Source organism: Dendrobates tinctorius, unplaced genomic scaffold (genome assembly GCF_039654945.1).
Source record: "Dendrobates tinctorius isolate UK_male_01 unplaced genomic scaffold, ASM3965494v1 ptg000223l, whole genome shotgun sequence".
NCBI classification, from domain to species: Eukaryota; Metazoa; Chordata; class Amphibia; order Anura; family Dendrobatidae; genus Dendrobates; species Dendrobates tinctorius.
Window position 1 is genome coordinate 25,152,217 of NW_027361890.1, and position 22,797 is coordinate 25,175,013.

At 41.9% G+C, this 22,797-nt stretch overlaps 1 protein-coding gene across 2 annotated transcripts in view; it reads left to right on the forward strand.

Moving 5' to 3' along the window:
• Nucleotides 1–22,797, forward strand: part of RALY (RALY heterogeneous nuclear ribonucleoprotein) — a 506,407-nt gene that overhangs the window by 343,252 nt on the left and 140,358 nt on the right. For both annotated transcript variants that reach the window (XM_073555403.1, XM_073555402.1), the window contains one exon: nucleotides 13,335–13,604. In XM_073555403.1, the coding sequence (XP_073411504.1) occupies nucleotides 13,349–13,604 (256 nt within the window). In that variant the 5' untranslated portion in view covers nucleotides 13,335–13,348. The remainder of the gene's footprint in view (nucleotides 1–13,334; nucleotides 13,605–22,797) is intronic.

The following is a 22,797-nucleotide window of genomic DNA, read 5'->3' on the forward strand; positions in this document are numbered from 1 at the left end:
AGTTAATTGGACTGGTATTGTAGTCTACAATATTTTGTTTTGAAATGGAGATTAGAGAGAAGGTTAAGCTGAACCTTTTGGCTTCCAGAAAGCGTCAGATCTGAAAAGACGAGTACTATTAACGTCTGATGTTATTTTCAGACATACACATGCAACATACTTAATGGAAGGAAAGAGCAGTATGCAATAAATGCGCTCTTTATTCAATACAGTCTGTTTTTCATTACTAAGATAAGACTCAGGACAAAGGCAAATTGCCGGATGCCATCAGCAAACATAAGATTGCATATGGTGGAGCCGTAGCATACTACCTCATTACACCAGTATGGCTGGTAAACCCTGAGCAATGATATGTTATATGACTCTAAGACCAAATAAACAGAGTTTCACATCATTGGGTTAACAATTTCCCTTCCTACCTATAAACACTCATATAATGCACTGAGGTGTAGGAATACAGACATGAATATACTCATTTTATTAAATTAAAAAATGAATGACTATAAACATACACATAAAATATTCATACGAGCATTGGGAGCGAACGATTGCGGAATTGTGACTACAGCCCAATATATTCATGATTCAATTTAAATTGATCTTAGATATGTGGGGGGAGAAGGATTTATGATTCCCAAATTCCTTCCTTAATGTACCCTTTTAAAAGTGATTTCCTTAACATATATATAGCATGTGCCATGGCACAATATGTGTACAAGGCAGTGAATCTGGCTTTAATATCAACGCAAGGTCAAGTAAAGGCAGAGAACGGTAGCGGGCATGTTAGGGTACCGTTACACCTAGCGATGCACCAGCTATCCTGACCAGTGATACGACGCGGTCAGGATCGCTGGTGCATCGCTAGGTGGTCACTAGTGAGCTGCCACACAGGCAGATCTCACCAGCGACATAGCAGTGGTCGGGGGTTGCTACTTACCTCTCAGACGCGGCGATCCTGACGTCCTCCCGCCCGCGTCCACGCGTCGCTCGTCGGCGCCACAGGAAGCCCAGCAGGAAGTGGCCGAAGAGGAATGGTCCAGGAGCTTCTCGCACGATCAGCGATAACCAGCGGGGGAGCGGTCGGAGATAAGTATCACATGTAGCGATATCGCTAGCAATATCGCTGCTACGTCACAAAATCGGTGACTTTACAGCGATATTGCTAGCGATATCGCAGTGTGTAACGGGGGCTTTAGTCAAGATGCCGCCTCCTTTTTATGCCTTTTAAGCTTTTCTTCTTTACATTATGTCATACATTTACAAGACAAGCAATATTGCTTTAGTGCTCATACACATGTTAATGCCATGTACAAGGAAACAGCTCCCTTACATGTAGCTGTTGTCAGTAGTGTAACTTGAAGCCTACGGGCAGCCCCAATGCAAAGGCTTCAACAGAGCCTCCAATTATTGCAGTTCCTTAACAGTAATGGTCTTTTTATATGCACCAAGTGGACTTTTTGGAACCCATAGGCTCCAGGGCCCAGGTGTGATTTCAACCACTGCACTTATTATAGCTGCTCCCTTGGCTGTTCTACATATGGAGAAATTCTCCTTTTGATCTATTGCTTCTTTCTTGTGGCAGTGTACAATTCAAAACACCATAATATATTCTGGTGCTGTGAGAATTCAGCATTCATTAGGATGCACCTAAGGCTAGGATCAGATTTGCGGATGTCAGAGCTGCGGAGGGCTGCGTAGTTCCTCCGTGAAGCTCCATCCACTGCCGCACCTTCTCCATTCAACTCTGCCTACATTTGCATGTGGCCTGCATACCTATCTTTAACATTGAGTATGCAGGCCATGTGGATGTATGCGGATGCGTCCACATCCGCAAATCTGAAACCAGCCTAAGACATGAACATATCACTTGTCAAAAACTTTCACAAATAGGTAACAATATTACCTATTATTACCAAATTACCAAAAATGTTGGTATACACATAATTCATAAATTTTACATGGCACTTCAGTGAAATATAGAACAACCAAAATCCTGAAATATGCCCATCTTACTCAGGAAGAGAAGAGAACCATTAATTAAGTGTAAAATCAATAAACAGTGGGAAAAAAAGTATTTAGTCAGCCAGCAATTGTGCAAATTCTCCCACTTAAAAAGATGAGAGAGGCCTGTAATTGACATCATAGGTAGACCACAATTATGAAAGTCAAAATGAGAAAAGAAATCCAGAAAATCACCTTGTCTGATTTGGCAAGATTTATTTTGAAAATTATGGTGGAAAATAAGTATTTGGTCATTAACAAAAGTTCATCTCAATATTTTGTTATATATCTTTTGTTGGCAATGACAGAGGTCCAGTGTTTTCTGTAAGTCTTCACAAGGTTGGCACACACTGTTGGTGGTATGTTGGCCCATTCCTCCATGCAGATATCCTCTAAAGCAGTGATGTTTTGGGCCTGTCACTGGGCAGCAAATCCCTCCAAAGGTTTTCTATAGGGTTGAGATCTGGAGACTGGCTAGGCCACTCCAGGACCTTCATATGCTTCTTACGAAGCCACTCCTTCGTTGCCCTGGCATTATCATGCTGAAAGACCTATCCATGTTTCATCTTCAATGCCCTTGCTAATGGAAGGAGGTTTGCACTCAAAATCTCACGATACATGGCCCCATTCATTCTTTCATGCACAAGGATCAGTCATCTTGGTCCCTTTGCAGAGAAACAGCCCCAAAGCATGATGTTAACACCCCCATGCTTCACAGTAGGTATGGGGTTCCTTGGATGCAACTCAGCATTCTTTCTCCTCCAAACGAGTTTTGTTTCTACCTAACAGATCTACTTTGGCTTCATCAGACCATATGACATTCTCCCAATACTTTGCTCTCTAGCAAACTTCAGACAGGCTCGGACATGTACTGGCTTAAGCAAGGGGACATGTCTGGCACTGCAGGATCTGAGTCCCTGGCGGCGAAGTGTGTTAGTGATGGTAGCCTTTGTTACAGTGGTCCCAGCTGTATGCTGGTCATTCACTAGGTCCCCCTGTGTGGTTCTGGGATTTTTGCTCACCGTTCTTGCGACCATTTTGACGCCACGGGGTGAGATCTTGAGTGGAACCCCAGATCGAGGGAGATTATCAGTGGTCTTGTATATCTTCCATTTTCTTATTATTGCTCCCACAGTTGATTTCATCACACCAAGCTGCTTGCCTATTGCAGATTCAGTCTTCCCAGCCTGGTGCAGGGCTACAATTTTGATTCTGGTGTCCTTCAACAGCTCTTTGGTCTTCACAATAGTAGAGTTTGAAGTGTGACTGTTTGAGGTTGTGGACAAGTGTCTTTTATACTGATAACAAGTTCAAACAAGTGCCATTACTACAGGTAATGAGTGGAGAACAGAGGAGCCTCTCAAAGAAGAAGTTACAGGTCTGTGAATGCCAGAAATCTTGCATGTTTTTAAGTGACCAAATACTTATTTTCCACCATAATTTGCAAAAATAAATCTTGCCAAATCAGACAAGATGATTCTCTGAATTTGTTTTCTCATTTTGACTCTCATAGTTGTGGTCTACCTATGATGTCAATTACAGGCCTCTCTCATCTTTTTAAGTTGGAGAACTTGCACAATTGGTGGCTGACTAAATACTTTTTTTCCCCACTGTAAATGTATTAATCATAGACTCTTCTATCATTAGAATAAACTTACATCACCTTAGAAAAAACCTGCCAGAGCCTACAACATGTGCAGTCTGAGTTGACATGTGTATCAATAGGTACAATTACTTTATGCAAGGCAAATTGCTGTAACACAGTGAGTCCCAGGCACTGTGTCCCTCCACCACAATGCTTGTTTCGCCTTGCTTCTTCCGGGGGTGCATATCTGCACTGAGCACTATAGGGAAGAATATTTAATTTTGGATTAGTTGTTGATGCAGGAAACACTAGTGCAGTTATCCTCAAAATTCAAAGCTTATACATAGGTGGTGTAGCTACATTTACCCATCGATTGAACTTTGCATGATTTTCTTTTGTCCCTTAAATTCCATACAAGTCACTTGGAGTTACAATATGCACCCCTGAACTTCAATGAAGCTGGTGTACTAATGCAAACCGGTTACTCTATATAGATGTACATTACATCTACATTAAACACACTGCTTAAGTATGTATGTAAGTATGAAAGCAGCAATGCATTAACTATCCTATGCATTTCATAGAGAATTGAAAACATCTGGTCATAAATGTCTGAAATATACGTGGCAGAATCAACTGAGTAGCAATACTTTTCTTTAATCCACCATCTCATTAAGAGCTTGTTAGAGTATAGAGAAAAAGTTAATCATTAAAGGAGCCAAATGTGTAATGAATAGCATATAAAAATAACTATCATTTCAAGTCTGACTTGGATGACATACTACAGCCACCTCATAGTGCCATGAGCTTGAAGAGCTTTTTCAATGCCAAAAAAAATGGAAGTCTCAAAGCAAACTAAGATACATTATACTCAGCAATTGTGAATGCTTTTCTTGGGGACCTTGCTTGCGGTGTTAATATTAATAGTAACGTAGTATCTGTGGCACATACCTATGATCAATATCAAGAGATGATCTACAGGTGGCCTTACAAATTAGGTAACTTCCACAAGTCCATTGACAAAGAGCATGGGGCAGCCTTACCATCCTGCAATGTTTTTTTCGTAGATAGTGACTAAAAATTGCAATGCGTTTGCAATGTTGGCACAATGTATCCAGTGCACGTGAACATGAATTTACAGTAAAGAAATGATGTAAGGATCTTCCCAGCTCCATATAAATTTACTGCATTTCCAACTCAAAAACACTGGCTGGGGATACATGGATAAAATGGGGTGTGATTTTGGAGTGTGCAATGCCACTTGGATCTGAAAACTACTAATTAATAAATTTATTATTAATCATGGTAATTGGCCACCATTTAACTCGAGGAGATAAGAAAAAATTCAATAAAATATTGTAATACTGCCATAGCTAGTAAAACGGACCCTACTTTAAAAAACCTGGCGCAGAACCATGTACAAGTTATATCGACATAATATCAGACTAATAGTCTCATATTAGAGGTACCATAGTACTGTTAGCACTTTATAATTCCGAGAGAGCAGTGCGTGCATGTCTACCTGCTAATGTGAGGGTCTTGCCATCTCTGCTGCCTTGCCTGCTATAATCTCTGCTGGCATCAATTCAGCACTTGACATAATCCCATTTTCTGATCCAAATAGGACATTACTTGATTGCGTGCCTTATGCAAAATTACTGTCACTTGTCAGTGCCAATAAAAAATTGTTACCAACATCAATTGTCCAGTTTCAATAGCAGGTAGCAGTGGTTTTCTGGCCTGGTAACAACTTTATGGTGCTCACCTGGCCAGTAAATAGAGTTTTTTTCACTGTACCCATTACAATGTCACATGGAATCAATAGCCCAGAGCAGGATTTAGCTGTGAGTGTGACATATAGAGATCAAAAGCTCCGGTCAAAAGCTAACTTTTCAATATTTACCTAAAATTTTGAAGGTACAAAAATTGTATACAGTGCATTGAAAATTAAATAACATTAAGTCTGCATTGGTATCAGCGCCCACAAATGCTCATCCTCATAAAGTCTATTTATAACATTGAGTAGATGTCCAAATGTCTTTTATACATGCACTATACATTGTATTGTGTACTCCTCCTACTGCAGATACATTGCAGGCACACACTGCACAGATCAGTGTCTCTCATTCATCAGTAGAAATCCCATAATTGGGTGATTTAATAATACATTTCTAAAAGCATTGCCTCTTGTCAGGAAATGATTTTCATTTAACAAGCCATCAGTTCACCGAGTGTTTTTTATGCCTAATTGATGACTGACACATTCAGACCGAGCCCAAAATTTAATCATTTGCCTTCCTTTCTGTTTTAATAAATTGCTCATTGTAACAGTTTTAATTTTCTTAATAAGCAGAACGCGGTCATGACAAGGTTGTCTCTTGCTTAGAGTAACAATATCTGCCTATTCCGAGGTCAGCAAATGACTTATTTTTATTACTGAGGCAATGGGTAAAAATGCAAGACAGCAGTTCATTCCATGATAAAGAAAGTGTCTTTTTTGGTAACCATTTCATACATACAGCTTTATTATATCTATGGTTAAAACCATATGAAGTAATACAGACGTAATACATAATACATATGTATCTGTAAGGGGGATTTTGGCTGACATCTATTTTCACCTCTCTAAACACCTTACATAGGGTTCCCTGGGTTTGTGCATGCCGTTGCAGACACCTTCATGTTTATGAACATCATTATATTTTGGCACAAGTTGTGCGGCACCAGAGCCCTTTAACCTCATGGTGAAGAGCAGTCGGGTTTGCAAAAAAAAGTCTTGTTTATTGAGGTTGAAAAATACTGTATATACAACTGGTAGCAGGAACAATGCTTGACTTTCTCACTTTCTATTCTTCTCAACACAGAGGCACATTCGTAGGTGTTATGGATGGTGGCACAATACTTGTGGAGAGTGTTGCATATTCACAACAGTTTATGGTGGTACAGGACCACAAGGATCAATGTGTTATGCTGTATCACTGCACCCTAGCTGCACTCTTGTGAACGGAGTAAGGGATCTCTCACTAGATACCACCTTACTGACATGCCCCAGTCTGGCTGATCCCGTATTCTTTCACTAAGACCTCCCGGTCTGACAAACACTGAGATTTGCTTTAAAACTTCCTTCTTAGTTGCCCCAAATTGCCTGCTAAGAGCATAGCTGCCACCACTGTAGATTGCTTGCCGAAATGTGCCCACTTACATGTCTGTATCTACACACACACCCAGTGATGCCAAAACTCTCTGAGGAACTCTCTAGTTCTCTCTACACTTCTCTAAAAAATAGGAACTAAAACACTAGTGCACATCTACTACTCCCTACCTATGGAAAGACCCTACAGTTATCCCTGTCACCTTTGACAAGCAGGAAAATCCAGCCTCCATGAGGATCAAACACCCCATAAAGTAAAGATCACACATGATAAAACAACAGTGGTCTTCAGAGAGGCTGTTACGCCATCTTCTCCACCTTTACATACGCATTCTACCCTACCTTGTAAGAAATGCAGCCCTATTAGAAATGATTGGTTGGCACTTTTGCTTTGTGGCCCTGATATTCAAGATTCAAATCCCATCGAGAGCAACATCTATATGGAGTTTGTATGATTTCCTTATTTTTTCTTCCAGAAAATCAATTTTTCAAAAATTTGTGGATGGGATGTGTTCATGGGGTTTAAATGAAGCTTGTGAAAGTTCAAACTAAAAAGATGAGAGCAAAACATTGTGCTTTCTTGTGACTTGTTTGATAAGTTTGAGCATTTTTAAAATTTTTGAAATTGTAATTTTAACATTTTTGAATTTTTTTCCAGTTTTTTTTCTATAAATTTCTGCATTAGAAAAAAGCTTTTCAAAAGTGTGTGGTGTGCTGCCTATCTTTTAATTTTCCCTACACCGGCTTGACGCTCTTCTCAAAGAGAGACTTTACCTCCTAAACCTCTGTGAAAGGTGTCTCAAACACCAATTGATATCCTAAGGAGAGAGGCAAAAGTAAAAAAAAAAAATTTTATCCACTCTTTAGCAACTGGACACATGTCCAACTTATCTTGAAAAATGTAGTTAAAGGTACTTTTTAATAGTTTTATTCACTGACTACTCTGATCAGTGGCCGTGTGCCCAAAATCATCCAATTAATATGCAAAGTGAAGAAAAAAAATTGCATTAAATGAAAATTTGCACCCAAAACTTAAAAATGGCAATCTATTAATGAATTAGAAGTTAGAGCAGGAGCAAAGTTTTGCCAATAGGGTCCTTTTGCATTAAGGGATATTGGCTATTTTTTATTTAACTGTGGTGGAGCCATATTGTCACTTGTGGACCAGCAGCTCAGAAACTAAAGGACAACCTTGGTTTTGTCACTAAGTTTATTAAAAGAAAAAATAAAACAAACAATAGTTTCTGAGAAGTGACATCCAATATGGCTGCTTTTCATTATTTACATGATTTTTTTGGGTTGCCCACACTAAAGTATGTCTTTCTTTGTAAGCCAGCGCAGGTTCCGTTTGCTGCAGCTTTTTTACCCACTAAGTGCTGGACGCGGAGTCTAGTCATGGATAAAGCAGGTCTTATCTAGGCTGTATATTAATCTGCGATAATACAGTCATATAAAATATTTATAACATTGTAAGCTGGCAATATCATGGAGAATGAAGCCTATAATCTGCAATAATGAGAGTTACATTCTGAAATTGTTTATCTAGCAAAAACAAATAATGATCAACTTCAAGGCCAGGAGCCACTTCCACACACAAGACCTCAATTACAGATTTCAGTAAGTTTTAATCAGCCACCTTCACTACTAATACTTTGGGTCCGTCTCAGTTGTTTTCTTTGACACAGTGGTTAACCTCCTACATTTCCTTTTCAACTGTATGCCTCAGCAGCAATGTTTGGTGGACCACTACTTACAGCATTGCAGTCATATTGCTTCATTATCAAAATTAGCAGCTGTATAGTAATGAGTGGTTTCTAAAATATACTGTGCATTCACAGGGAACACCTTAAAAAGCTTGTGAACATGGCATAGCCGTAGTATGCCATTGATAGTCTATTATGTGCCCATACAGTCACACATGTTTTGTTTTATTTCTAACCAAAGTTTCATATGAGATAAATAACAAAAAATAGTACAGTTGAAACCAGACATTTACATCTACTATGCAAAAAGACAAATTTGCATGTTTTTCTCAATCTCTAACATGAAATCAGAATAAACCTTTCCAGTTTTAAGTCAGTTAAGATTACCTATTATTAATATTTGCCAAATGACAGAATAATGAGAGAGAGAATGTTTTAAGGCATTTTTATTACTTACTGCAAAGTTCAAAGTTTACTTTCCAAAGTTTACATTCCATTAGTATTTGGTACCATTGCCCTTAAACTGAATGACTTGGGTCAAACATTTGGGATAACCTTCCACAAGCTTCTCACAATAGTTTGTCGGAATTTGGGCCCATTCCTCCTGACAAAACTGGTGTATCTGATCCACTTTTGTCAGTCGCCTTGTCCGCACCTGCCTTTTCAGTGTTGCCCATACCTTTTCAATAGGACTGAGATCTGAGCTTTGTGATGGCCACTCCAAAACATTGACTTTGTTATCCTTAAGCCACTTGTTACCATTTTGGCAGTATGCTTCGAGTGATTGTTCATTTGGAAGACCCATTTCTGCCCAAGCTTTAACTTCCTGGCTGATGCCTTGAGATATTGCCACATAATCTTCTTTTCTCATGATGCCATCTGTTTTTGTGAAGTATACCAGTCCCTCCTGCAGCAAACAACCCCACAAAATGATAGTGTCACCCCCCGTGTTTCACAGTTGGAATGGTGTTCTTAGGCTTCCAAGCTTCGCCCTTTTTCCTCCAAACATAATGATGGTCATTATGCCCAAAAAGGTCAATTTTAGTTTCATCAGACCACAGAACTTGTCTCCAAAAATTAAGGTTTTGTTCCTGTGTGCATTTGCAAACATTAATCTGGCTTTTTATGTTTCTTTTGGAGCAATGGTTTCTTTTTGTCAGAGTAGCTTTTTAGCCCATGTTGATGAAGTACTCGTTTCACTGTGCATATTAGCACAATCTTACCAGCTTCCACCATCATCTTCAAAAGTTATTTTGCCTTTGTCCTTGGATTGATATGCACATGTTGGACCAAAGCACGTAAATCTCTGGAACACAGAATCCATCTCCTTCCTGAGCGGTATAATGGCTGGACATTCACATATTATTTGTACTTGGGTATAATTTTTTGTACAGATGTACTAGGCACCTTCAGGTATCTTGAAATTGTACCCAAGAAAGAGCCAGACGTGTGCAAGTCCACAATTCTCTTCCTGATATCTTGGCACAAAGAAGCAGTGTGTTTCAGGTGTGCATTAAAATACATGCACAGGTGTGTCTCTGTTTAACTCACATGTTTCAAAAAAAAGTTTCCAAACACATGACATCATAATACCAGAATTAAACCAGAATTGTTTTAAAGCATAGTAATCTTAGTGTATGTAAACTTTTGACTTTGCAGTTAGTAATGCCTTAAAACATTTGCTATCACTAATTATTCTGGCATTTGGCAAATATTAATAATTATGGTAATCCTAATTGACCTAAAACGGGAAAGGTTTATTCTGATTTCATGTCAGATATTAGAAAAACATCCATATGTGTCTTTTTATAGTGTGTGTGTAAATTTCTCCTTTCAACTTTATGTTTCATTGTGTACCTTTTTGCAGGAGTTTACACAATATATATAAGCGATAGCTAACAGGGCGTCTAAGTCTACACAAATTATTTATGTATCCTATCCCATATCCCACATCTGTATTATATATGCAACTGATGTAAGAAAAGGCATCAAGATTATCTATTAATGCATCTGTCTAATAATATGGTGTAAAATTCTGGAATGCAACATTTCCTGTCAAAACTCTTATGTCACAACTCTGTTGTCGGAATACCTGGGGCCAGGGGCTCCTTCCCTGAAACTAACACTAGGGACACCTTAGTTATCTCTGCTCCCCAGACTACTTCTGATGGTGAAGACGCTGGGGCCATGTACCTTGCTGAACTCATGAATCAGCCCTATATCTGTCTCCCTTCCCAACCCAGGAAAGCGGGAGTAATATTGAATGTGCATACACAAACCAGACTAACAAGGGTGAACATACAGGGATAAATGAAATACCAAACAAACAAATATTCACTCATAGACTACAGAGGGGAACACCGATGGAGAATAGGAATATAACTCAAATAGGAGAGGGTGAAGAATTGCACATAGCCAAAAGACCAAGCAACAGTCACAGATAAACACTCAAAATGCATCTACCAAAAAACGACTCCAGCATGCCACATCAGGCAGCGTAAAGGCCCCGTCACACACAGCGATCTCGCCAGCGAGATCTCTGATTTTGTGACGCCACAGCGATCTCGCCAGCGACATCGCTGTGTGTGACATGAATCAGTGACCGGCCCCCCTGCCGGGTATCGCTGATCGTGCAGGATCATCCTGGGCCGTTTTTTGATCGTTGGTGGGATCGCTGGGACATCGTTATGTGTAACAGGGCCTTAAGACTAACACTGGCAATCCAGATTGCCAGAGGCGAGTATATAGAAGAGAGGATTGGACTGCTGAGAACATCCAAGCAGGAACGCTTCAGAGACTCTAAGATGAACAGTTTAACCCCTGCACTGCTAACAGAAACCAGCACCATTTAATATGAAGAAGTGGTTCTAATAAGTGTACAAGTGCGTGAAATCAGACGCTGCCGTCTTCTGGCCCCTTTCAGTTGCAGTAAACCCGTGACATCTTATACCATAAAAAGAGGGAGCATAGACATCTAAAATACTTCAATGTATAGGATCAATGGCAATAAACAAATCCTTTTCAAAGCTGAAGATTTTAAAGAGGATCGGTCACAAGATTTCATAGTACCATCTGTATACATTAATAGATCTCTTAGACATAAGGCTGATAAGTACTTACTTAGAAAATTAATAACAGAATGGCTGCATTTTCTTTTTTTAAGCTTTTCTTGCACTTATAAAATTAGCACAAATGCTCATCCTTTATCTGCCTTTATGACATGGATGTTGAAAGCACATTAGCGTCATAAAGTCTAAGAGATCAATATAATAATATTTTGTATTGTGAAATCTGGTGACAGATACACTTTAAGATTCCCACCTTGATATGCCTTTTCCCTAGTTCCAACTGTGATTTCCATGTACACTGTGTTATTATGATGCAGTAGAAATGTAACTACATTAATTAAAAATAAACATACATTAGGTCACAATGGATATTTATAAAGGGTTAGGTACCCAGGGGGCTTTTATGGGGCCCAAACCAGCCTGGCTATTTTAAATGGGTTTTAAAAAACCTGTACATTTACATGTTGCAAAACAAATCTAGTGAAGAATTATAATTAGAGTTGAGCGGATCATTTGAAATTTGAATTCACAGGCTTCGATGCATTTTCCCCAAAAATTCAATTTGGGAAAAATAAATTTGCAGCAAATTGCAATATTGAAAAGCCTCTAATTGACTGTAAAATATGTGCATGACAAAGGTCTCCTAGGTCTGTATTGGACCCATTTTGAGCACTGCAATGCAAACACAGTCTTATTAATGTCCAATGACCTCATCCTATCTGGCTGTGAAAAATAGATGGTAACTGGTGATAATTAGCAGCCTATTTAACCACACATAGCCGTTTCATGTTTTGTAGGCAATGTAAATTATATAAGCTGCTCAAAAATTATCTTTTTGCTTACTTTGCTGGTGTTTATATGCAGTCAGGGCAACTGGAAGAATCTGTGTTTTTTTAAAACGGAAAGTGCAAAAATTCAGAAGTATCAAGAGCTTAATTTTTTGCTAAATGAAGTAGTGATAGCTTTTTCATAACCTATACAAAACATATACCTTTTGATGGAGGCAAAACAAGTGTATTGTTTTGAAAGTGAAGAAGTAATGGCTTTTGAACAATGAGTGAAACTAAATATTTATTTTTAGGATCACCAATATTACCCCTGATGGCAGGAATGCCTGGGTCTTGTACCTCGCTATTCTCCTGCACCAAACTAATCTGATCCCCTCCTCCACCCAGGGATTAAGGAGCAGAGGTGAAAGGGTTAACACAGAAAAGACAGACAGGGAAAAACAGAAGTTCAGTCACACAGAACTCACATGGGAATAAACACTAGGGAACAAGAGTAAGAAGCCAACGAGGCAAAAAAAAACTACATGAAACACTAAACGGGAAATAAAAAGGTTTTCACCAAAAACCGCACACAACTATCACAGAGCAACCACCAGTAATGCCTAGATATCTTCACCTGTCCAGACCAGGTTTACTCAAGCTAAAGCTGGGACTACCTGAATAGTTCAGCAAACATACAGGTGCTTCTCACAAAAGAATATAATCAAAAAGTTAATTTATTGCAGTTCTTCAATACAAAAGGTGAAACTCCTATATTATATAGAGTCATTACAAACACAGTGATCTATTTCAAATGTTTATTTCTGTAAATGTTAATGATTATGGCTTACAGCCAATGAAAACCCAAAAGTCATTATTTCAGTAAATTAGAATACATTATAACACCGGCTTGAAAAATGATTTTAAAATCAGAAATGTTGACCTACTGAAATGTATATTCAGTAAATACACTCAATACTTGGTCGGGGCAAATAAACTATATGTAATAATACATACATCACTATTCCTGCCACTAAATCAACATCATTGTATTTTCAGCCTCCGGGGAGAAAATGTCCCTGAAAGCCGCTACAAGCAACATCACCAACAAAAATGATCCCAAGTCCCTGAATTCAAGAGTCTTCATTGGCAACCTAAACACAGCCGTGGTGAAGAAGAGTGATGTGGAGTCCATCTTCTCTAAATATGGCCGCGTGGTTGGCTGCTCAGTGCATAAAGGATATGCTTTCGTACAGTATCTGAATGAGAGACATGCGAGAGGTGCTGTTCTTGGGGAGAATGGACGAGTACTGGCTGGACAGACACTAGGTATGTAAAAGCAGAACTGTGTGCAACAGTGGATTATTGGATTATAGGATAACTGCTCTTCTTGTAATTTATATGTCCTACGTGCAATACACATTTGCTTAACTTTTCGTCTTATGTCAAGATAATCATTTTTTGAGTTCAGTGACCATGACAGATTGATCAATGGACATTATGAGTTTCAATGTTGCTCCGGCTGATCCCAAAATGTTCCAGTCTATTTTTTTTCAACATTAAAGGGAAGCTTTCAGCAGAATTGTGCACAGTAACCTACAGACAGTGTTAGGTCAGCGTTGTTATACTGATTAAAATGATGCTTCGGTTGATTAAATCCTTCTTGTGGTTGTTGTTTAATCTGTATTTGTAGTTTTCAGTTAATGATATGCTCGTGCTCTGGGTCGGCCTGTGGGGGTCTTCATGTGGTGCTCATCAGTAAGGCTTCTGATAGGTCACTGATCTATCACTGACCTGCCCCGTATTTACTTATTGCATGTCTTATTGTTTTGGAAAAAAAAAACATTTATCACGCAGGCGACGGCAATCAAGCATGATAGGATCTATGATCTCCAAAATTTCATTTTATTTAGTAATATAAATTTCATTCAAAAAAAAAAATCCCTCCTCAAAATGGCGGCGGCCACACGTGCGCAGTAGCCTATCTCAGAACGTGATAGATGCTACTGCGCTGGCTCAGCCGGCGCCATTTTGAGGAAGAATTTTTTTTTTCTAAACAAATTTAAATGACTAAATAAAATGAAAACATGGATATTATAGATCCGGACAAAGGAAGAACACAGCAGCACTCTGTAGAGCCCATCAAAATTTTTTTTTCACTTTTTATTACAGTTTACTCAGCAATTATGAAAGATTTTGTGTTCGCATATGTATTGGTCTCTACAGAGTGCTGCTGCGTTCCTCCTTTTTGCAAGTTATGTATTAATTGCACTAGGCACCTGTCCATACTATATGGAGGTGCTGGTCAGGTTTTTTTGCTCTAGCGCAGGAACCTGCTTGATGAATGTATAAATGTATTTTTCTTTCCTAAAAAAATAAGACATACAGTATGTAAAATAGGGAGCAGGTCACGAGAATTTCATTAACTCAAAACTACAAATAAAAATTAAGCAACCACAAGATGGATTTCATCAACCATGGTATGGGTTTAATCAGTATAATGGTGCCAACCTGACACTGTCTGTAGGTTACTGTGCACAGTCCTGCTGACAGGTTTACTTTAAGGTTTATTAGTAGCCTAAATGACAAATTTGATTGTTGGCTGTAATTTCTGAGATGGTGTGAACATGGAACCAGTTTTGACCCATGTTCACATAAGCATAGTATCATACATAGTAACATAGTTAGCAAGGCCGAAAAAAGACATTTGTCCATCCAGTTCAGCCTATATTCCATCAGAATACATCCTCAGATCTACGTCCTCTAAAGAACCTAATAACTGTAAGATACAATATTGCTACGCTCCAGAAAGACATCCAGGCCTCTCTTGAACCCATCAACTGAGTTTGCCATCACCACCTCCTCAGGCAAGAAATTCCAGATTCTCACTGCCCTAACAGTAAAGAATCCTCTTCTATGTTGGCGGGAAAACCTTCTCTTCTCCAGATGCAGAGAATGCCCCCGTGTGACAATTACATTCCTTGGTATAAACAGATCCTTGGAGATATATTTGTATTGTCCGCTTATATACTTATACATGGTTATTAGACTAAATAATCCTAATTTTGCTAATCTCTCTGGGTATTGTAGTTTCCTCATCCCCTTTATTAATTTTGTTGCCCTCCTTTGTACTCGCTCTAGTTCCATTATATCCTTCCTGAGCACCGGTGCCCTAAACTGTACACAGTACTCCATGTGCGGTCTAACCAGGGATTTGTACAGAGGCAGTATAATGCTCTCATCATGTGTATCCAGACCTCTTTTAATGCACCCCATGATGCTGTTTGCCATGGCGGCCGCTGCCTGGCACTGGCTGCTCCAGGTAAGTTTATCATTAACTGGGATCCCCAAGTCTTTCTCCATGTCAGATTTACCCAGTGGTTTCCCGTTCAGTGTGTAATGGTGATATTGATTCCTTCTTCCCATGTGTATAACCTTACATTTATTGTTGTTAAACTGCATCTGCCACCTTTCGACCCAAGTTTCCAACTTATCCAGATCCATCTGTAGCAGAAAACTTTATTTGTATTAACTAGAGGTGAGCGAAACGGGTCGGTAAAATTAAAAAATCACCGACTTTAACTAAGGTCAGGTTTCGCCGATCGAAACCCATCCATAGCGTGAGGTCGGCCATGAGGTCGCCGAGCCAAGCGCCAAAGTCGCGTTTCAAATAATGCTTCCAGCGCCTTTTCTCAGCCAATGATGGAGGACGCATACTGTGGGCAACGCGATGACATGCACAGCGGCCACCACCATCTTAGAGAAGGGCATTAAAGTGATTGGCTGGCTTTGTGTGGCGTCACAGTGGCTACAAAAGGCCATGACCACCGACCGCCATCTTACTTCTGCCGATCTTCGAATAAGGAGAGGTGCTGCTGCTGATTCTGAATAAGGGAGAGCGTTAGGCAGGGAAAAAAAAAAATTGCTTCTGCTGATAGCGCTTTTCACTGTACAGTTAGTGTGCAGTGAAAGGGGAGGATTTTTGTTGTGTGCAGCAGCGCTGGTGGTGATTAGGCTGCCTTTTAAGGCTACCTGATAGCTGCGTTGCTGTGTGCACACTGCTGCTCAAACTGCTTTTTTCAAAGCACTCCAACTTTTAATTTGTTCTGGTGAGTTACCGAGCGTTCATTTTTTCACACACCATATAGCGGTGTACACTCCTCACACACTACCGTGTACTGGCTGGTATCACTGACAAATACAAGCTATCTGTGTGTAACTCTGGAAAAACAAACCGAGATTTTCCATTTTTCCAGACCTACACCTTCTCGAGCTGTCCGCTTTTCAAACAGTTTCGTATATCTGCTGTTTGATTACGCTCAAAACTATAAAGAGACAGCGTGTGTCACTCCGTATAAAATATGCAAAACACAAGAAAGACCTCCTGTCTAGTCATTGCTTGCGTTTAGAAACATGTGATGGTGTCTCCGCGGCTTGTGTTTTGCATATTTTTACATATTTCCCATAAGGGATGGGGGCATTGCTCTAGAATCACTGCGTTGAGAAACATGTGATGGTGTCTCCGCAGTGTTGGATGTTGATCTTCACGAGTTCATTCATCCTCATTTTTCACAGTCTTCTACTAGGCATTGCTCCTACTGGCCAGTTTCCTACTCCACACTGATGAGGGACAATACCCCAAAACAGCTGTCTGTGGATGGATACCATGCTTTGGCAAAGGTGGTTTCCTTCATTGGAGACTGCCCTTCCCGTGGTTGTTCCTTCCCGGTGAAAGACCTGGCTAGTCATTGCTTGCATTGAGAAACATGTGATGGTGTCTCCGCGGCTTGTGTTTTGCATATTTTTACATATTTCCCATAAGGGATGGGGGCATTGCTCTAGAATCACTGCGTTGAGAAACGTGATGGTGTCTCCGCAGTGTTGGATGTTGATCTCCATGAGTTCATTCATCCTCATTTTACACAGTATCCGTATAAAAATAGTCGGAGACTGACAATTTTCCATACAGACACCGTACAGAGCTGTCCGATTCTCAAACAGTATTGTATATCTGCCGTTTGCATTACAGTCACATCTATACAGAGTCAGCGTCTGTGTGTGACACTCCGTAAATACATATATGGAGATTGTTAGTTATGCAAAAAACGTATACAGCTGTACACTTCTGATACAGTTCTGTATATCTACTTGTTAGATTACGGTCAAATACATACTGGGAGAGCGTCAGTGACTAACAAAATATATACGAAGGTTTAATTTTTTTAATACATCTTACACAGGTGGACGCTCCTCATACAGTACCATCTCTCTGCTGGTATTTTTGGTACATTTTCCCAAACATGAGGAAGTATGGTGGAAGAGGCCGCGGACGTGGGCAGGGGGGCGCAGCTGGTACTCACTCTGGTGGTGCATCGGCTGGTTCTGGCAAAAGCACAATAGCAGCTAAGGCAGGAGGTGTGGAGCCTGCATCATCGTCTGGCCCAAGAAGGCCAGTAAGGTTCCCTTTTCTTGGAGTAGGAAAACCGCTTTTAAAGCCAGAGCATCAGGAACAGGTTTTGGCGTACATTACCGAAACAGCCACCAGTTCTATTGCCTCCTCTTCTGAACGTTTCAAACCTGCAAGCACGGAGTCGTCAGTGCAGGGTTCTGGTCAGGAAAAACACCTTTCCTTGTGTCTTTCTCCCCCACCAAAAGCTAAGGATGCGGCAGCCCACACTTCAGATTACTCTATGGAGCTCTTTTCACATACCATGCCTGGGTTATCCAGTCAAATCCTGAATTCCCCAGTCCAAGATGAATCTGACATGGAGTGCACTGATGCACAGCCACTGCTAGATGATTCTGCTGGTACATTGATCCAGAGCACTACATTGCCCTCGCAGTCTACTGAGCCAGAATCTGACCCTGATGAAACTCAGGTGCCCCTTCCCGCATACTATACCCCCTTACACGGTGACACAGAGGAAGGTAAAGAGGAAGGTGCAGTTGACTTTGAAGAAGAGGTGATGGATGACCCAGTTCTTCACGCGGATTGGCATCCATTGGGGGAGGAGGGTGGCACTGGCAATAGTTCAGATAGGGAGAAGGATCAGCAGCAGGCATTGACATTGCAGCAGCGGTTATCTGTCAGGCCCATAGCTGTCCAAAAACGTGGACCAAAAACTAAAAGAGTTGCAGGACAGCTTGGCCAGACGGTCAACTTAGCACAGCGTGCAATGCCAGAAAATGTATACCATAGTAGGAAGAGTGCAGTGTGGTACTTCTTTGTCCAAAATCCTATTGATGAGGCAAAGTTTACCTGTAAGAAGTGCGGAAGGACCTTTAGCCGAGGTAAACAACTCAAAATTTGAATACCAGTTACATGCTTAGACATTTAATCAACATGCACTTGCAAACATGGACGGACTACATAACCTCAGGTAGCACATGTGCACCTGCTCCAACTGAAGGTAGCCAGCAACGCTCCATTGTTTCCCCCACTGTAAGACCACCGCCACAGTTAAGCACACCACCAGCACTAAATGTTGAGGTGTCGTCGCAAGGCCAAAGCACTCAGGGAATCACAATGGTTTTGCAACCCAACACTGAATCTAGGCCATTACCACCAATACCATCACCAACCCCCTGTCACTCCGTCCGGTCCACCGCTACTTCCCTCTTATGCAGCTCTCCAATCCAGATCACCCTACCAGACACTCTGAGTAGGCCAAGAACGTACTGATCCTCTCATCCGCATACACTGTGTTTGAACACCTACATTGCCAAACTAATCTCATTAGAGATGATGCCCTACCGTTTGGTTGAAAGCAAAGCTTTCCGCAAGCTCATGGCCTATGCAGTCCCACGCTATGACCTACCCAGTCAGCACTTCTTTTCTCGAAAAGCCATCCCTGCCCTCCACCTGCATGTGAAAGACCGCATTGTCCATGCACTCAAGCAATCAGTGAGTGGAAAGGTGCACATCACAACAGATGCATGGTCCAGTAGGCATGGCCAGGGCCATTACATGTCCATAACTGTGCACTGGGTTAATGTGGTGGATGCAGGCTCCATAGGGGACCGTGGTGGTGGAACAGTGCTGCCTAGCCCATGGTATAGGAAACAGTTGGCTGTAGTCTTTCGACCCTCCTCCTCCATAAGCGAAAGCTCGTCCACAGAGCGCAGTCACACGAGCACTCCATCTGCAGCGGGCAGTGTTGCACACGAGGTGTCCCACTATCAAACAGCTAGTGGTAAGCATCAGCAGGCTGTGTTAAAGAAGATGTCTTTGGGCGACAACAGACACACCGCGTAGGTACTGGCCGACTACTTGCAGCGACAAACTGAGTCATGGCTAGGTAGTCTTCATCTTGAGCCAGGCAAGGTAGTCAGTGATAATGGCCATAATTTTGTGGCAGCCATAGCCCGTGCAAAACTCACACACATACCTTGCCTGGCTCACACTTTGAACCTGGTGGTGCAGTGCTTCCTTAATAATTATCCAGAGTTAACATCCCTGCTCCATAAGGTGCGAAGACTGTCCACTCCTTTTGTATGCAGAAGCTGCATCGATTGCTCCACCTCCCCAAGCACCGCCTAATCATAGACGTTGCTACAAGGTGGAACTCCACCCTGCACATGGTTGAGAGGCTGTGCGAACAGAGGCAGGTTGTAATGCATTTGCGGGAGGATACATGGGCAGGCAGTTTGAGGGAAGACATGGAATTGTCGGGCGTGCAGTGGTCAAAGCTGAAAGACCTCTGTAAAGTCCTTCAGTGTTTTGAGGAATGCACACGGCTGGTAAGCGCAGAGGACGCCATCATAAGCATGAGCATCCCACTTATGCGTCTGCTCATGCAAAGATTGATGCACATTAAGGATCTGGTGTCTGCAGCGGAGGAGGAACAGGAGGAGGAGGAGGAGGGAAGCCTTGCTGACAGTCAGCCATTGTCTGGTCAGGGAACTGTCCTGGACGAGGTGGAGGAAGAAGAGGAAGAGGAGGAGGATGAGGGGGATGATTATTTTGGGCAAGAGAAAATGCTTCTAAGGGGGCAAGAGAAAATGTTGGCGTTCCAAGGTCAGGTATAGTGTTTGTGCATGAATGTAGGGATGTGGATTTGCCAGAAAGTGCTCCTCCACCCAGCAGTGGCAGTGCATTATTGACACCTGGAACATTGGCCCACATGTGCGATTATGCCTTGCGGATCCTAATAAGGGACCCCCGCATTGCCAAAATGATGAAGGATGACAACTACTGGCTGGCCAGCATCCTCGATCCACGTTACAAAGGCAAATTACACAACATCATGCCACAGGAGAACCTAGAGATAATATTGGCTAACAAACAAGCAACTCTGGTAAACCGTTTGTTTGAGGCTTTCCCAGCACACAGCAGCGGTGCTGGTTCTCCCACGAGCTGTAGTGGGCACAATGGAAGAGGTGTTCATGGTGCACACAGCCAAAGTGGCGTTGGAGACAGGGGTTTAATGACCATGTTGTGGAATGTTTCCTCAAGTACCGCTCACATGACTGCTAATACTGCATCGATTACAAGTGACAGCAGTTGTCAACTATGGTTACAAACTGCTTCTCCTCCCATATTGATGTTCTCCCTCACAGGTCATTCCGCTTTGACTATTGGACCTCTAAACTGGACACCTGGCCTGAATTGGCACACTATGCCTTACAGGAGCTCGCTTGCCCTGCTGCTAGTGTGTTATCGGAAAGAGTCTTCAGTGCTGCTGGATCAATCCTGACAGAAAAAAGGACCCATCTGTCGACCCAAAATGTTGATGATCTAACCTTCATTAAAATGAACCATGCATGGGTTTCAGAGGATTTTGTCCCACCTTCCCCTGATGACACATACGTTGCCAGAAAACTGCCTCGCTTTTGTCCTCCTCTTCCTCGGACTTGCCTGTTATGATTGAGTCATCGTAGGAGACAAAAATAGAAATGCTAGCTAAGTCCAGAAAACCAGAGAAGTTGGCAGCTATCGGATTGCAGACCCCTGAACCTATCAACACAACTAGCAGTAGCCGTGGGTGGCTCCTACGATGCCCTAGGCCCCTCGATCACAGCCGGAGGACTACATAGCCTAAAGACAGAAAAGGAAATCTCAACTGCCCCAGAGCAGACCCCAAAGCAAAAGGTAGCCCCCCACATATAATGACGGTGAAGCAAGAAGAAAGAACAAAACACAGACAGAAAGATAGACTGAGCAAAGATGGGGCCCACGCTAGCTTAGATAGGAAAGGACAGGAAGGCTGCTGTCTGCAATCCGTGAAAAACCCTATGAAAATAAGAGCCAACCAACTGACAGTAAAAAAGGCCCTGAAGACGCTAGGCTTCAAAAAAGCTATGTCAGTACTCAGGAATATTCTGAAGACAGAGCAATAGGCAAAAGGAGATTCAGCTCACCCCAGCAGGGAATGGCAGAATCCAGAAAAGCAAGGAAAACAAAACACTAATGCAAAAAGGCAAAGCAGAAATCTTAGCTTTAGATGAGCAGGAATAAGACTGGTTTCCTAGAAGTCCACAGAGAAATCACCCGCAGGCCAGAAGGGCGTCGGCAGCCTTATATCCAGTCATTAACTCCACTCAGCCAGTCATCATCATCAGCCCCAGGTGTTTGACAATCAGGCTCACTACCTTTCTTCATCAGAAGAGGGAGTTCCTCGGGCCTCAGTAGTGAAGGGGAAAATGAACTCACAACACTTGCCCAATTCCACCATTTGCAGCAGCTGAATGTGCAGCTTACACGTCAACATATGCCATTTTTTAAACCTCCCTAACTGGGCTGCCCACTCCCCCCAAGGGATGGGGTCAACACCTGGGGCACTCTGAACAGGTGGATGGGCCCACTGATGGCCGACGGCACTGGCACAGGGCCCTTCATAGTACAATACAGTGTCTCTGATGGTGGGGGGGCCCACTCGCTGTCAGACACACCAGCATACTATGAGGGGCCATGTGCCAGTACCATTGCCCACGAGTGTGCCCCCCTGCTTGGTCATGGCCAAAGCACTTGCAAGTTGCAATACTTACCTGTCCCTGCTCCACCGCTGTGCAGTCTGGCCAGTTAAATCCTTCACAGGGACGGCGACTAGAAATTTGGTGTATTGATCGATGATGGTTAAAATGTAGCTATGGCCTGTCCTGCTGGCCTCTACCTTCAGATGATCAATGGCTACCATTTGTAATGGACGTCATCTTACAAGCAGATGCAGTGGTTCACAGTTGTTCTAGTCACAGACGTGTGACATTCTTGCCACCATTTTTCAATGTCTCCTCTTATGCCAATCCAATAGAATTGCCTACGGCCTGTGGCTTCTGTCTTTTGCACTCCAAAATGGCCAGACACATCATGATAGGCAGTGAGGACCATGTCTGCATCTCTCCCTGTGATCACAATTTGATGGAGATGAGTAACGGTGATGTGATCCACGCTACTGCGATAAAGCAATCCTTTCTTCACAAAGAACCGCTTTTGCTGTCTCCACAGACACAGTAATTGAGGGTCTGCATCGCCTCTGCAACATCTACCGGGAGGTTTTCCCGAAATGAGTAATTCCCAAATTTC